Source organism: Bos indicus x Bos taurus, chromosome 2 (genome assembly GCF_003369695.1).
Source record: "Bos indicus x Bos taurus breed Angus x Brahman F1 hybrid chromosome 2, Bos_hybrid_MaternalHap_v2.0, whole genome shotgun sequence".
NCBI lineage: Eukaryota > Metazoa > Chordata > Mammalia > Artiodactyla > Bovidae > Bos > Bos indicus x Bos taurus.
In genome coordinates, this window is record NC_040077.1 from 4503393 (window position 1) to 4518871 (window position 15479).

General features: G+C 35.4%; 1 protein-coding gene across 6 annotated transcripts in view; it reads left to right on the forward strand.

Moving 5' to 3' along the window:
* Positions 1-15479, forward strand: part of WDR33 (WD repeat domain 33) — a 108654-nt gene that overhangs the window by 71207 nt on the left and 21968 nt on the right. Inside the window, exon 8 of one of the 6 annotated variants that reach the window (XM_027554734.1) lies at positions 7877-10731. The exons of the other annotated variants lie outside the window; for them this stretch is intronic. Within the exon in view, the coding sequence (XP_027410535.1) occupies positions 7877-7899 (23 nt within the window). The 3' untranslated portion in view covers positions 7900-10731. Of the gene's footprint in view, positions 1-7876; positions 10732-15479 lie in introns of those variants that run through there. 6 annotated transcript variants of the gene reach the window in all.

Consider the following 15479-nt stretch of genomic DNA (forward strand, 5'->3'; position numbering starts at 1 on the left):
GACAAGCAGACACATTGTAGGTAAACTAGTCTCTTCATGTGATATCACTAGTTCTGCCATTGGTGTATAGAATTTTCCTATAGATAAAAGAATATAATCACATTTTGTCATTAAAATCTTCATGCTAGCTTTGAATGTTTATGAGAATCTCAAAAACCTTTAAGAAAGAATTTAGATTGCAAAACTTTTGACATCTTGATGCTTTTAGTAGAGCACTAATAGCATAAAAAATGTGGTTGATTTGGACCAAACTAAGGATGATAACTTTTCAAAATAAGGTTTTTTCTTAAAGACCATTAAACATAAAAAAATGTATTTAAAAAAAATGTGTTTAATCATGGTTTTAAACACTCTATAATGAACTATTTAGATTTTATTTAATAAGTACAGTAAATATTTTTGCATGGGAAAGAGTATTCCAGAGTTATCACAGATTTCAAGATTGATAGGGAACTTACTATGGTACCATTTTTAATCTGTGTGTACGTTACATGTAAATGCCAGAATATATCTCCTTGTAATTTAGGCACAAAGGTTTATGATATGTTCTCTTGATTTAAAGTAACCTTGATTTAAAGGTTTTATAATTTATCTGGGCAGCATCCCACTTTCATGATCTCCACAAAATTGACTCTACTGTTATTTACTGTAACCAGTAGATTTGTGTTTATGTTTTCTTTGTAGCTGTCCACTTAACAGAAGTACCAGAATAGTACAAGTACACTATGTCTTTTCATAGTCAATGATGTGTGCAAATCTTATTTGTAATGTCATTTTTTTCTATAAAAAAACAGAGGGGTAAATTCTCTGCTATGTGTATTGTTACCTTTAAAATATAGGAGAGTATAGTGTAATTGCTATTTCCAGTGGTTAAGGGACAAGGAAGAAGAAATCATTAATGTTACTGAACCTCCTTCTAGCTGTTCCAAAATTCTGGGTACACTCACAGTTTCTACTTGGGCAGTCTTTGTTTTTCCTCCAGAGTACCTTAAACATTACTCACTTAAGAGCAGCAGGTCTGGCTTTGAATCCCAGCTCTGCTACTGGGCAAGTCAGTCTCTTCTGTATGTGTTTCCTCCTCTGTAAAGTGGGGCTAATGATACCTACCTCACAGGGTTGTTGTGAGGGTCCCAGAAGTACACAGAAGGCACTTCTCATGTTGCAGGCTTGAAGCAAATGTTTGTTGCTTAAATCATATATGTGCTAGGAAAGATGGGGAAAGCATGGAAGATATAAAGAACGTAACATTTAAGTTAACTTGATTTAAGAGGAGGTTGAAATTGATTAGGAAAGATTAAATAAAGGGTTTATTTATGAGGCGAATACTAGATCAAGAGTTGGGATGGGTTATATAAGATTATCCTATTTCGGTAGTGATTCTTAGGTTTAGAAGTGTCATTGATAAAATTAATTGTATTGTAAGCCATATTTAAATAAATAACATTCTACTGAAATGGAAGTATGACTTATTTTTTGAAGCTTTATTTATATAAGTCCTCATACTTTATTTCCACTGTCATCTTAGAACCACAGCACTACCTTAAGGCAGTTGTTCACTTCCATTATTCCCCAGGCACTGTGTCCAAAGTTCTGTTTTTTTCCTTTTTTTTGGTTGCTTGTTTGGCTTTTGAATAGATACTATATTTGAATCTTTCCTGAGAATCACTAGGCTTCCCTGGTAGCTCAGCTGATAAAGAATCCGCCTGCAATGCAGGAGACCCCGGTTTGATTCCTGTGTCAGAAAGATCCCCTGGAAAAGGGATAGGCTACCCATCCACTCCAGTATTCTTGGGCTTCTCTGGTGGCTCAGCTGGTAAAGAATCCTTCTGCAATGCGGGAGACCTGGGTTCGATCCCTGGGTTGGGAAGATCTCCTGGAGAAGGGACTAGCTTACCACTCCAGTATTCTGGCCTAGAGAATTCCATGGACTGTATAGTCCATGGGGTTGCAGAGAGTCAGACACAAATCACTAGCTGGTTTTTTGAGTTCTGGTTAGGTAAATTTATACTTGGTGAATATATAAAATATACTGAGATATTCCATAGATACAGCAGAATATTCTGTCCCAATCTTATTACTACTAGGTTTATAATATCTTGAAAAAATATAAAGGCCAAAAAAATGGTACATCTCTGTGGTGTGAGTTATTTGAGCATTTTAAATAGACGTTTTACTTTAGATTGAAATCACATTCTCCAGTTTTAGAGATATTTATATAACTGTCAATGTGGTCACATTATAAGTCCTTATTCTGTTTTTCTTCAGTCTTTGATTTTCTCCTTTTATTTTTGCCTTTTCTGAAAATTAGTAAATGAAAAGTCATTCTTCAAGCACAGTAAGGTTGAGAAACCTTCATTCTGCCACATTACTTTTATTTGTGTTTGGTGTGATGGCTGAAGATGAGAATTAAATACCAGAAACTGAGAACTGCGTGGTCCCACACTCCTCACCATCACACTGGTCCCACAGAGTGCAGACAGGCGGTGTTGCTGCAAATACCTGGCTAACCTACGTTTTCTCTCTGGGAAACATTGATGACTCAACTTAGTGTGGCTGACTGGCAAAGAAATACATAAACTGTGGTTATGCATTTACACAAGTGTGTTCAAAATACAATCAAGAGACTGGAGCCCACTGTCAGTATTTACCTTTTAAGAGGTGTCCTCACTAGTTAATATGGGTTTATGTTGACTTTTCCACATCTTGTCCTGTCACCAGAAAGATTACAGATGATGAATACAAATTCAGGCTGACTTCCTAACACTTACTGAACCTACATGTGGATATTGTTTGCAACCTTGGCTTTGTTAGCCGCACCATTCCCTAACCAACCAGGCTGAAGACCACATGCAACATTAAGATGCATTTGTTTCCATCAGTTGTTCATGGCAACAAGTATATTCTGTGTAACACATGGAGGTGAGCTTTGGAGAGAACTGTAATGTCTGGATTCACACATTCCCACCCTGTGCCACATGGAAGGCTGAGATCTATGATACATCAGTGTTGGGGGAAGGGAGGGGTGGACAGGTAAGGAAAGAATTGGGTGGGATTAATTTTGAAACTTTACTTTAGAATTTTCTACCTTTTACAAAGGTAATAAAGGTTCATAAAACGTTCAAGCACTTAGAAGTAAAAAGTCAGTGTCTTCCCCCTCCTCGAGAGATAATCACTATTTCCTTCATGGTTTGGTGTGAATGTTTCTGCAACTCTTATGCATCTATAAAAAGACGTTGAAGAAAACCTACTAAAATGAGGTTATACTACATGTATTATTTGGCTATTTGCTTTCCTCACAACACAGTATATCATGATCATGTTTTCATGTTGTTACTATTCCCGTTTTCTCAGGTAACTGCTCTATAACATTTCATAGCATGTGTCGATCATAGCTGATTTCACCATTATCATTGATAGGCGTTTAGGAATTGCAAGGAGTTTTCCCATAGTTGTGCACCAAGCTTTCTGTACCTTTTGGTTGTTCCCACTTATGTAAATTTTCCTTTATGATAGAATCCTAACAGGAAACTTAATGGATAACATTCAAACTTTCTTTTGAAAGATACTTCTGAGATTCCTCACCGTCTTGGAGTCATTAATGATTAAGAATGTTATTATGGTCCAGCCAAAAATTATAGATTCTGTAGGCTTAACATTTTAGAAAATTTCTACCATTTAAAAATGTAAGCTTATTTTATTTACGTTTATTTTGGGAGTTCTTTTTTACCGTGCCTCGAGACAGGTGGTTTCTTAATTAGTTCCCTGACCAAGGATAAAACTCACTCACCCTGTAGTGGAAACTCAGAATCTTAACCAATGGACTACCAGGGAAATTCCTAACCTTATTTTACAAATTTATAAATAAAATGCACATGTAGAATTTTCTCCGGCACCACAGAGGGATGGAATTTGGACAGTCCTTCTAAACTGTTTATTTCTGTGGTTACCATCAGAATTTAAAATAATACATTTCTTGGTATATCTGCCTGACACAGTACCTGTTTACTTCCTATCATGAAAGGTGAAGAATTTCAAGTATTGACACCACCAGTCATGCCTTTGTTCTGAATTATGGTTGCTTTGATAGTTTCTCATATAGCTTTAAATGTTCTTAGTTCTTTATTTTTTGGGGCCGTCACCTTTATACAACATTCCTTGACTCACCATTTTGTTACCTAAGGAAATCTATGCCCTCAATGTCTTTCTACCTTTTTTTATCTGTCTTTATTTAAAAATAAACACTAAAAAAAAACAAACACTCCCAAGGATTTTTAACTACTGAACATTCTTAAAAAAAAAGAAACCAATAAGTAGAATTGTGACTATGAATGATCCTACTGATCTCAGTGTTATCAGATTTATAATAAACTGTGTGGGCAGTTAAAAGTTGTCCTACTTGAATGTCAAGATCAAGTGAGTCTGTTTTCTTAACTGTTGTCTTATAAACTGTTAAAATAATGTCATAATTTAGTTTTTCTTAAAATTTCTAATTTCTTTTCTTTCTTAATGGCACTAAAAGCCTTTATCATAGGAAGTTTTTAAATTCTGCGATGACAGTAAATATTTTGTTTTTGCTTTTGAAGATACTTTTCACCTGTTTCTCTGACTTCTTGCTCTAATTTGGACTGATTGTCTTCTGTGCCTGCAACTGCAGACACACTGGGACTTCTTTGCCTTTCCTTATTAAGTCCACTCCCTGCCTCCCAGTTTAGTAAAAGATATACTCTGTTTACCACCTTCGAACAGTGCTTGAGAGGTAAATACCAGATTTCTTACATCTGGAGAGGTCTATAATTTGTCATCATACTTGACTTATAGTTTGGGTTTCGAATTGTGAATTTGAAATCCTTTTCCCTCAGAATTTTAAAGGCCTCCACTACCTTCTCTCAGTTCTGCTGATTAGAAATCATATGCTATTCCAGTTCTCATTATTTTGTATGTAACCTGGCTTTCCCTTCTGAATGTTTTTTAAATCATCTCTTTTTCTCTGTGGACTTTTTTCTTTTTTAATTTAAATTTCATTTCTTTCTCTCACTTTGATGTGCAATCTCAAATCTTTATTCCATTCAAACAATTTTTGTCTTTCTTTGATTATCATTTCCCATTATCTCTGCTGTCTTAGGGATCTCAGTGTTCACCTCTTGGAGCTATCTACCTTGTATTACCTTTTCTTTCATATTTTCTGCTTCTGTCCTTTGCTCTAAGAACTGGGGGATTTCTTCTGTTTTATCTTCCAGAATACAATCTTCATTCATGCCCAATCTGATACTCAACCCTTCTGGTGAAATGTTTATTTTATCCACTTCATGTTTAGTTTCAAGACCTCCTGTTGGCTCTCTGGCCTTTCCATTTTTAATGGTAGTCTTGTTTTGTTGTTTATTTGAAATGCATGTACCCTTTAAAACTCTTCACATAGCAACTCAGGTGTGTGTATATGTGTCTTTAGTTCGATTAGGTCTGTTCTTCCTGTGTTTTCCCTAGAATCACTTGAGTTTGTTTCTTTTTCCTGGTCTTTCTTCCTGTTTGATTTTTCTCAAATGTCCAGTGATCCTTAGTTGGCCAAATATTTAAATGAAAACTTAGGTTGGTTAGTAAAAGTCACAGTCTTTTATTTCTTTTGCAGTTGAGAAAGTCGACTTGTCCAGAACACTCCTCTGTCCATAGTAGACCTCACTATAGACTCTGTGTGTGCCACACTCACGGGTGTATGTTTGTGGGTAGTGAACTAAATGGGGAAGAACAGTCTTGGCGTAAACAGGCAACTACCACAATTGCCAGAGTAAGTGTGTTGTGTTCTGAGATGGAGTCCTCAGTTTATTTCACTCTTGGTTGGATGGGCCTCCGCTCTTCCCCCTCACCTTTCCTCCTCCTCTCCTATCTAATCTCCCCTCCCCTTTCTTTCTTTTTCACTTCTCCTTTCTTTTTCCTCTCTCCAGGGTCATAGTGTGGCATTGGCACAAGCTTTGTGCTTTCCTCTCCAACTTTAAGTCCTGTCTGGGATTTCTTCCCAGCTACCTTTTGCTTTGTTTAGAAAACCATTGTCTGGCTTTAGTTGAATGCAGCTGTTCTATATAAATGGGAAGGCAGGAGGAGAGCCTGGACAAGTTGCTCTATGGAGAGTTCTGTAATTACCCTCATTATAGTATCACAGCCTTTGTCACTGAGCTGTCCCTAGATCCTGTTTTGTTTTTTTTTTTTTAAAGGCCCCAACAGTCCATTCTGTATTATGGGTTTTATTTTCTGCTCTGGTTTATTCATCATGAACCCATCTATTTTTGGAGCATGTCAACATTTTAAGTTGAAGTTTTTTGAAATTTTCATAAATTTTATAGTCAGTGACAGTCTTGGAATAAGTACATCCACTGTAAATTTTTAAAAAGTAATTTAGGAAGGAGCTTGGGTACATAATTTTACTTATTCTATTATCTGTCATCAAATGTATTACCTGTTTTTCTTAGTTAATTAAAATACAGTCATAATAAATGCAATGATGACTTCAATTTTGTAGGTCTTCCAATTCTGAGAAAATAATGGCATTAGATCAAGTCTAATACTTAGGTTGGGTATTGGTAATTAGAACTCATGGGTTATTTGAAGATTGAAATTTAGGAAAATCTTAAGAAGTCTGACTTTTGGGAAGTACTTTCCAGTGGACCATTTTCTGCTTTCCCGTACTCTGTCCATGGTAGTGACAGCTCTTGCTGAACAACTAACTCTACATGGAAATCTGTCCTTGTGGTGAGCTTTTTCCAGGAAGAGATTGGATCAAAATAAAGAACTTTTATAATTTGACTATTCAAAATGTGTGCTAGGCATGGTGCTAAGTGCTTCATACATTTCGTTTCATTCTTGAAACTGCCCCCAATAATTGAGTAATCCATTTTACACATGAAAATATTAAGGTTTAGCAAGGGTTATGTAAATTATATAAGGCCAGAACTGGTAAATGACATCTGAGGTTTAAACAGATGGTTTACTACAAATCTTTTCACTATTAACCCTTGTATAGCACATGAACACTAAACATAGTACCTACATAAAATATATTTAATATATCCTTGATTCCAAATGAAACTGTTCTGACACTGTACCTGTGGGCCTGTTGGACAAATCTCATTTTATCTCTTGATTATTTCTTCCAGAGGGAAGTAAATATAGTAGATTGTACGTGAAGTTGAGAATCTGTATAATTCACTCTTGACACTGCTCAGAGAGGGAGGCAAAATAAAACACTCATCTGTTGTTTTCCCCAAGAACACTCTTTTGTTTTGTTTGTTTTTGAACTCTGAGCTTTTCATCATTCATTCAAGTACAAGAAGATGGCAAATTTTAAACACCTCCATGAGGAAATCATGGTGTTCTTTATAATATGTTACATTTAATTTGAGCTGTTTTGGATTTTCACATTTCCTAATAAGCATTACTTGGTTTCCACATTTCTGGAATAGTTAATTTTTTTTTACTTCTGAGATCTATGAGTGAAATTCTGAAAATTTATTATATGTCTTCATTTATAGTGAGTCTTTGGCTAGATACAGAATCCTAGATTCCAAGCTGCCTGCCCCTCTCATTTTAGCACTATCAAGGTTTTGTTTCTGTGTCTTCTTGCTGCCAATGTTTTGATGAGAAGTTTTATGGTAGTTGTGGAATGGCCCTCAATTGGGATTTATCTCATATTTCTCTCATGACTGGTTTTGGTGTGGTGTTCTGGAATTTGGGGAGGAGATTCACAGAGGTAAAGTGCCACTTCTGTCACATCAGAATATGAGGTGTATACTGTCAACATGACTTAATGTTGACTTTGATCACCATGTTGAAGCAGTGTTTGTCAGAGTTCACCAGTGTAAGGCGACTTCTTTCCCTCTTCTCCATACAGTTCTCTTTGAAAGGAAGTCATGAGGCACAGCCCACACCTAAAGCATTGGGAATTATGCTCCACATCCTTGAGGGTAAACCTAAGTTGTTTGGAATTTTCATGTATGAGTGATTCAGCTGCTCTCCTCCTCTTATTTATATCACTGTGAACTAATGGATATTTATTTTATTGGAATATGTTTTCATTATGATGGAAACTAGATAACATGACCAAGCTTCCAGTTGAGGTTTTCTCCATTATCTATTTCTGCTTTGAAATAGAAATGAAAATAATGATCAAGATCCAATTAGAGTGTACGGCTGTATCTGAATATTCTTTTGTAGGAAAAAACTCCTAATTGTAGTTAGAAATTACACAGCCTTCTGGGACTCATGTGATATACACTTACCCCAGCAGTATTTAGGGGTTCACATAACCTTTTTGTTCTGATATAGATAAATTTCTCTAACTTTGCCATTGTTACCTTCCTTTCTTCCAAGGCATGAGTAGTAGTAGATGGGCAGAATTATATAGGGAACCACATTTACCAAAAGTGTGCAAATATTCCCAAAAAGATTCTGGCAAAACTCAAGAGATTCAGAGTACAGTTGATACTGTGCATGGCTATGATTGCCCTGGGGTTAATAAACTGTACTTTGACCTGGATTATGTGTTGTGTTTATCTATCTAAACTTTCAACTTAAAAAAAATGGTCTCTTTAAATGGTCTCATTCAGCTGGGTGAATCATAGTTTTACCTGTTTTCAGAAGGAAAGCTTACCTTTGAAGTACCCAAAGGTATCATTGTAAATGGTTTTGTTTTTTCTTCTTTATTAGGAGCTTCAATTAGGAGTTATCTTCATTCTTGGCCAAGGTATCTTCTGGCATTAATTAGCTTTATTATTAATATTGCATAGGACTGCTCTTTCTGGTAGTCCTATTGATTCTTTTAAAGTTTTTTTTTCTTTTTTTACATTTTCTTTCAATTTTTCAAGCAATGACTATGCTTTTTTCTTGACCCTTTAAAAGAATATTGTACCATCTGTATATTACTGTTGAATTGGGTATATGCATAGAAATGTTTGCTAGAGAACCTTTGACTAGCTAATTACACACAGACACAGACACACACACAGACACACATACAGACACACACACACAGACAGACAGACAGACAGACACACACACACACACACACACACACACCCCCCCCCAGTGTACCCTTTCTTAAAAAGGACTTTGCTGCTGGTTTTTGTGTTGGATGAGACACCAGTTATCTCCCATCTTAGACAAATAAATGGCTGAAGTGCTTTATAATATTTATTGTTAACATTCATCAATGGGGCAGTATATCAGCAATGAGGCTGAAAGAATATTTGGTTGTTGCATTCCTTCTCTTTAATCTTCTTTGATAAATATTCTCCAAAATAGCCTTGTATTTTTTGAATACTTTAAATTTTTTTTTTGAATACTCTAAATTTTTAATTGGACTCAAATTATGCACTTAGTCATATATTCTTTTTTTTTTTTTTTTCATTTTGTCAGAAGTAGTTACATGGCATTAATTTTATGTGTGTTTGATTTCAATTTTTAAAGTACTTGACAATTTCTTTTAGGTCAGCTTTTGTCAGTACTATATAAGCACATGGTACAAACATACAGAAACCATTTTCCTTGCATATGCAAATTAAATATGTACGTTAAGTAGAAGGTTGGCAAATTTATGATGTATCTACTTCCTATTCCGTATGAGTTTTTCTGTTTGTACACCCGATGCTCTTCTGACACTATGTCTTCTACAGTTTTTTATAACCTGATAAACACTTCTGTGTTACCACTCAGCTCTGTCAAACCCTTACCTTTTGGCTTACATATTTATGAATTTTAAAAAGAAGTACACATTACAGATATGGTTAAAGGGCCTTTTACTTGTTCCTCTCCTGCTCCAAAACTGTCTGCTAACCTGAATTTCCATTCATCATTTCAGCTAGCATTTCAGAATTTTGCAGATTAGTCTTTTGAGGGGCTTGGAAGTATTGGAAGTATTCAGGAAGAAAGACTCATGGTCAAATTCTCACCTACAGATGTGTCATATACATTGAAAGCCTTGTAAGGCCCTCAGACATGGAAAGAAACTTGTCAGTCTTTAAAATTCAGCATTGCCCAGCTATTTGACCAGAGAAACCCTTTACCCATGATTCTGTGCACTGTTGCTGCTTAGGAGATGCTTTGTGTAAGCACTGCCTAGAGGTGTACTCTTTCCAAAATTTATTTTCCATTTAATTTAATTTAATTAAATTAATTAATTTATTTATTTTTCCATTTAATTTTATAGTTTTTTTTTTTTTTAACTAACATACCTTTCTGGATTTAAAAGACAAAGATAGTAATTACTCCCAATTGATGTTCAGTGTTGGATCAAGTTTAAAATCATCCTACAAAAAAGGAAGGTAAAAGTGCTAATAAATCACATATTCATTGACCAATGTACAAGTAACTTAATGTTCCTTAATTTTTAAAATTCTTAATTCTGCTGATCTGCTGAAATGTCTGGCTATGGACCATGACTACACATTCCCTTTGCCTTAAACTGAACTGTTATATTTTCTGTTTTTGTGGCTGAAAGTAGCTTGAGTTTGTTGTTAATGTTTGACACACTTTCTTGAATAGCAATTCTTCAACTGTTAATGTTGTGCAAAGTGGTACTTGAATTTTGTTTGCTTTTTTTCCTTCCTGTATTAGAAAATCTTGGTGTTTTGTAAGCTATGTATGAAAGAAAACTTTCTTAAGATTTGTTCACATAATGATCTGATCCAGGAAAAATAAAATGGGGAAATGGACGCTATTTCTGACCTTCAAATAAAATTCTGTATCTTGCTTTTCAGACTGTTCACCAAGCCTTGGGACATATGCACTGTCTTAAGGCAGGGCTGTTTACCAATGTGGGCTAATAGGTCCCTTTAGGGTCTGGTGAGGCTGTGAAGGAGAGATGAGGTTCTTAAAATGCATAGGGGTACTAAATTCACACACAGTTTCACAGAGGCCAGGGAAGCTCCTGTAAGGGAAGATCCAAAAACAGACCTTATTCCTTTGTTGGCTTCTAGCCTTCACTGCACCATACTTTATGGTTCTGGAATCAGTTCAGTTCAGTCACTCAGTCGTGTCCGACTCTTTGTGACCCCATGAATTGCAGCACACCAGATTCTGGGATAGGAAATTATTGATAAACAGGAAGCCTCCAGTTTCTACAAAAATAAGCCAAATAGCTAAGGACATCTATCCTGTTATTCCTAAAATTTTAGGATTTATTAAGAGTCTCTGCGTTATATTTCTAGGATAGCCTTTAAAAACAATAACATCTAAACATTTTACCATTAGGAAAATGTTTTTTTCCCTGCATTCTGCACCTTATTTCAAGATAGTTACGTGACACTTACTTAAAAAGGTTTTTTATTTGTTTTGTGGACAGCTATCTCTAAAAAACCTGTATTAATTTTTGCTGGCTTAATTTCCATCTATATTCAGAAAACTTTTTTAAGCATTAACTTTCTTAAAAGCTTTTGTGCCTGGACTTTGTGGTTCCACAGATACTTCCCCAGAGTTCAGTTCTGTTTGTTTGCTGATCACCTACTTTAGAGATTGAGCCCCTGTAATAGGAGCCCAATAAGTACTGTTGAGCACTTTTATTTTGAATTAGTGAACAAGTGAAAGATAGATGAATGCATGAAAGAGTAATCAGGTGGAATAAGTAAAGTTATTAATCTCCCCATTCAGTATAAATTCTAATGCACAATTAATGGTTTCTTTCAGCAAACAAGTGTATGAAGTAATAAGCTAAACAATTCTGGGTGTCAGACACTGGTTAACCCACAAAGCAAATGCTACCTGTCTCCCAGAGATGCTAATTCTGTCACTATTCGTTTAGCGAGGATCCTGAAGGAATGTTTAGCTACCGAAGAAATGATGCAGAACTCACTGCCCTCAAAACTTAAGTTTGAAAATGTATGATTAGATTAATTTGGAATTTCTTTGGGTGGAGTTGAGTCATGGTTGTCACATTTAACAGGACCTTGCTCTTCAAGGTCAATGTGATTACTTCTCAGGTAAAAGTAATTCTTATTTTTGTGTTTAGGTTTCACCCCTAAATTCTTTCCATATTTTCAAGATGGAAAGATATTTAGAAGGTTTCCTTCTGCACCCTCCTCATTTACATTTGTGCAAGCAAAATTTGATAAACAAAAGAAACTCTTTGCCCCTTTATATGGATGTTTTATATTTGGTGAGGTGAAGGGAAGATTGGACACGGGAAGGAGGCAGTCCTGGCTACCAGTGGTCAGTGGACTAACCCAAATAGGCCTCAGTTTTCTCTTGTAAAACTTTTACAAGACTTTATAACTTTGCAGGTCTTCACTAGTTCAAGTATTGATTGAAGATAATTTTTTGTTGTTGCTATCATTTTGTAACTGAGATAGTAAATAAAAATAATGTGATTATGGAGATTTAAGAAGAAAGTTTTTTTAAAAAATAAATGTCTAAATCAGTGTTGTCCGATAGGACTTCTTGTGGTGATGGAAATATTCTATATTTATGCTTCCGATATGCTAGTCATTAGTCACATGGGGTTGTTGAGCACTTGACATGTTGGTAGTGTGACTGAGGGATGTATAAAAACATTTAAATAGCCACATGTGGCTAATAGCTACTATGTTGAACAGTGCAGGTTAAATTCTTAAGTGTTTATAAGCATTCAAAAGGAGTCTCACATGTAGATTTATCATGACAGTCTTATTTTTCATTTGATGAGTTGCAACTGGCATATATTAGAATTTGGCAGTTGTACCTCCAAGTATCAATATTGAAATTTTTCTTCAAGCACAGCCTCCATTTCTAGTTGCTGTCAAATACAGCCAAGCTGGGCTTCCTTGGTGTCTCAGAGAGGAAAGAATCTGCCTATAATGCGGGAGACCTGAGTTCTATCCGTGGGTCAGGAAGATCCCCTGGAGGAGGGAACGGCTACCCACTCCAGTATTCCTGCCTGGAGAGTTCCTGAACAGAGAAGCCTGGCAGGCTACTCTGTCTGTGTGTGGTCTGTGTGGTTGCAAAAAGTTGGATACGGCTGAGCGACTAACACTACTACTGCTACTACAACCAAGATCCTTGTTACCTTTCTCAGGGATCCTAGAGTTTTTATTTGGCAACCATGTGCCTGCATCACTGGCTTCTTAAAGCTCTGCCATCCTAATGATGATTGTATGTGTTTGCTACAATCTACCTGTAGACTCCCATCAGTACCCTACAGATCTATACGTTGTTCCTTTATAGTATCTGGAGCAGGTTTGGTGTTGTTGAGAGTTTTATCTTTGTATTTTTTATAAGCTTAAACCTGAAACATTTAAATGTTGCTTTAAAAAATATTTGGTCTTTCATTGTTAAGAAGTTTTTAGTCCTAAAATCTTGAGCCATTAGCAAGATGTTTTTACTTCTAAAATATCTAGGTCACTAGGCCAATAAAAAGTCATCATGTGGATATATATATATTAATTGCTTTAGCATTAAAAATACCGCATTCTTGAAATTTCCATGTTTGTGGATAACAAAGCACTTTGAATGATTCTATCCTGAAATTATCTTTGAAATAATAAAAATTATTTTATAGGCATTCTGTAGGAATAATGGTTGAAATTGATAAGCCATGTGTTTGGGACTCAAGTCATTTTTCCATGAGATAATAATTTATATAAGGTTAAGTTTTTATATATGGCATGCTAGGTCACAAAACCTAATATCTTTGAACTTAATTCAGTCATACCAAGTCCAAAAGCTTTCAATGAAAACTTGCATTCCCACCGAGGCTCTGAAGTGTATCTCCCTGGGACCCTAGGCACTGGTTAGTTCTGTACTGGCAAACCCAAGTGCTAACTGGCGTCAGTCAGTCCTTGAGTTTTGAATAGAAGGAAACCAGAGGCAGTTGCCGTTATATAGAGTAATAAAAGCACATGTTGGAGATTTCAATCAGTATAGAAGAGTAAATTGCTTCTTAAACCCGTACCATTTCTTCTCCCTACACTATTAACAGCTTATGTTTTCTTCTTTACAAATGGAGCTAAAATCTGCTTCAGATATTAGAAATCAGGTTTATTGAGATATAAATTATGTATAGTAACATTTACCCTGTTTAGGTGTACAGTTCTATGAATTTTAACAAATATATGCATGATAATCAAGATATATAACATTTTTGTCCCTCCAAAAAGTTCCTTCCAATTGCCTCATTTTTGTAACCATCACCATAATCAAGATATAAAGTCTGTCACTCCAAAACGTTTCCTCTTTCAGTTCCAACCTCAATTTTAATAGCTGTATTGTATTGAATTATATTGATGTACCTAAATTTTTCTAAATAGCCCTTTATTGATATAGATTGTTTCCAGTTTTAGAATTCAAATAAGGTCCAATAAATACCTTTAAATATAAATCTTGGTGTGCTTTTTACAGCTGCAAACATGGTAGATTCCTACCAGAGGGATTACAGAATTAAAAGCTGTAAGCATAAAACATTCTGATTGGGCCAAAAGCCCCCAGAAAGTTGTGCTAATTTCCTTTTCAACCAGTTGTGTATAAAATGTCTATAACTCATTAACAGAATCCGCCTGCCAGTGCAGGAGACATGGGTTCAACCCTTGGGTGAGGAAGATCCCTTGGAGAAGGAGACGGCAACTCACTCCAGCATTCTTCCCTGGGAAGTGCCATGGACAGAGGAGCCTGGAGAGCTAGTCCATGGGACTGCAAAAGAATCGAACACAACTTAGTGACTAAACAACCATCTTAACACTGTGTCACCAAAATTAATTTTTGCCAATTTGATGGATAAGATATTACCTAGCAAAGTAGCTTGCATTTTTTTTCTCATTTTAAAAGCACATCAGAAAGTTCATACACACAGTATCTACCCATGTTGTTTATGACTAAAACCACAATATTTTAGGAAATGTGGATAGAAAAATCTTACCTTTATTCTCACAATTTCCAGTATAATTTTCCTTTCCCGCTTATCTGTATGTACATTTTTATAATAATTGTTTATGTGCATTTTTATAATCATCTTTACAGCATATGCATTGTTTGTGCATGTATAGTTTGCTTTTTAAAAGTCCACTTTATTTCAGGGCATTTGTCTTTGTCCCCAGAAGCTTCATTGCAGTAGTTGTACGTTTCTTCTGTTTGGGGGCTGTGGTGCAGTTGATTTAGTCATTCCACTTCTAAACTATTTTATACTTTTTTACTATTATGAACAAGGCTTCAAATACCATGTTTTGAAACTAAGTTTTAAAAAATCCTTTAAAATTATTTTCTTAGGATAAATTTCTACTTGTTTGGTTCTTCCGGATTTAAATGTGTCATATTGACAGGAGAGGGTAGAATTTCATCATTTGAAGTAGTTTTTGTCTCTTCATTGGGAATTCAGTAACTTTTTTTCCTGGGGAAGGAATCAGTTGCATATTAGTTTCCTTCTATGCCAGCTCAATCTATTTATTTTCTCCTTTTTCATGAAAAATTATGAAAATGACTTACACTACTTGTAAAAGATTTCATAAAGGTAATCAATCCATTAAGTAAATTAAAAT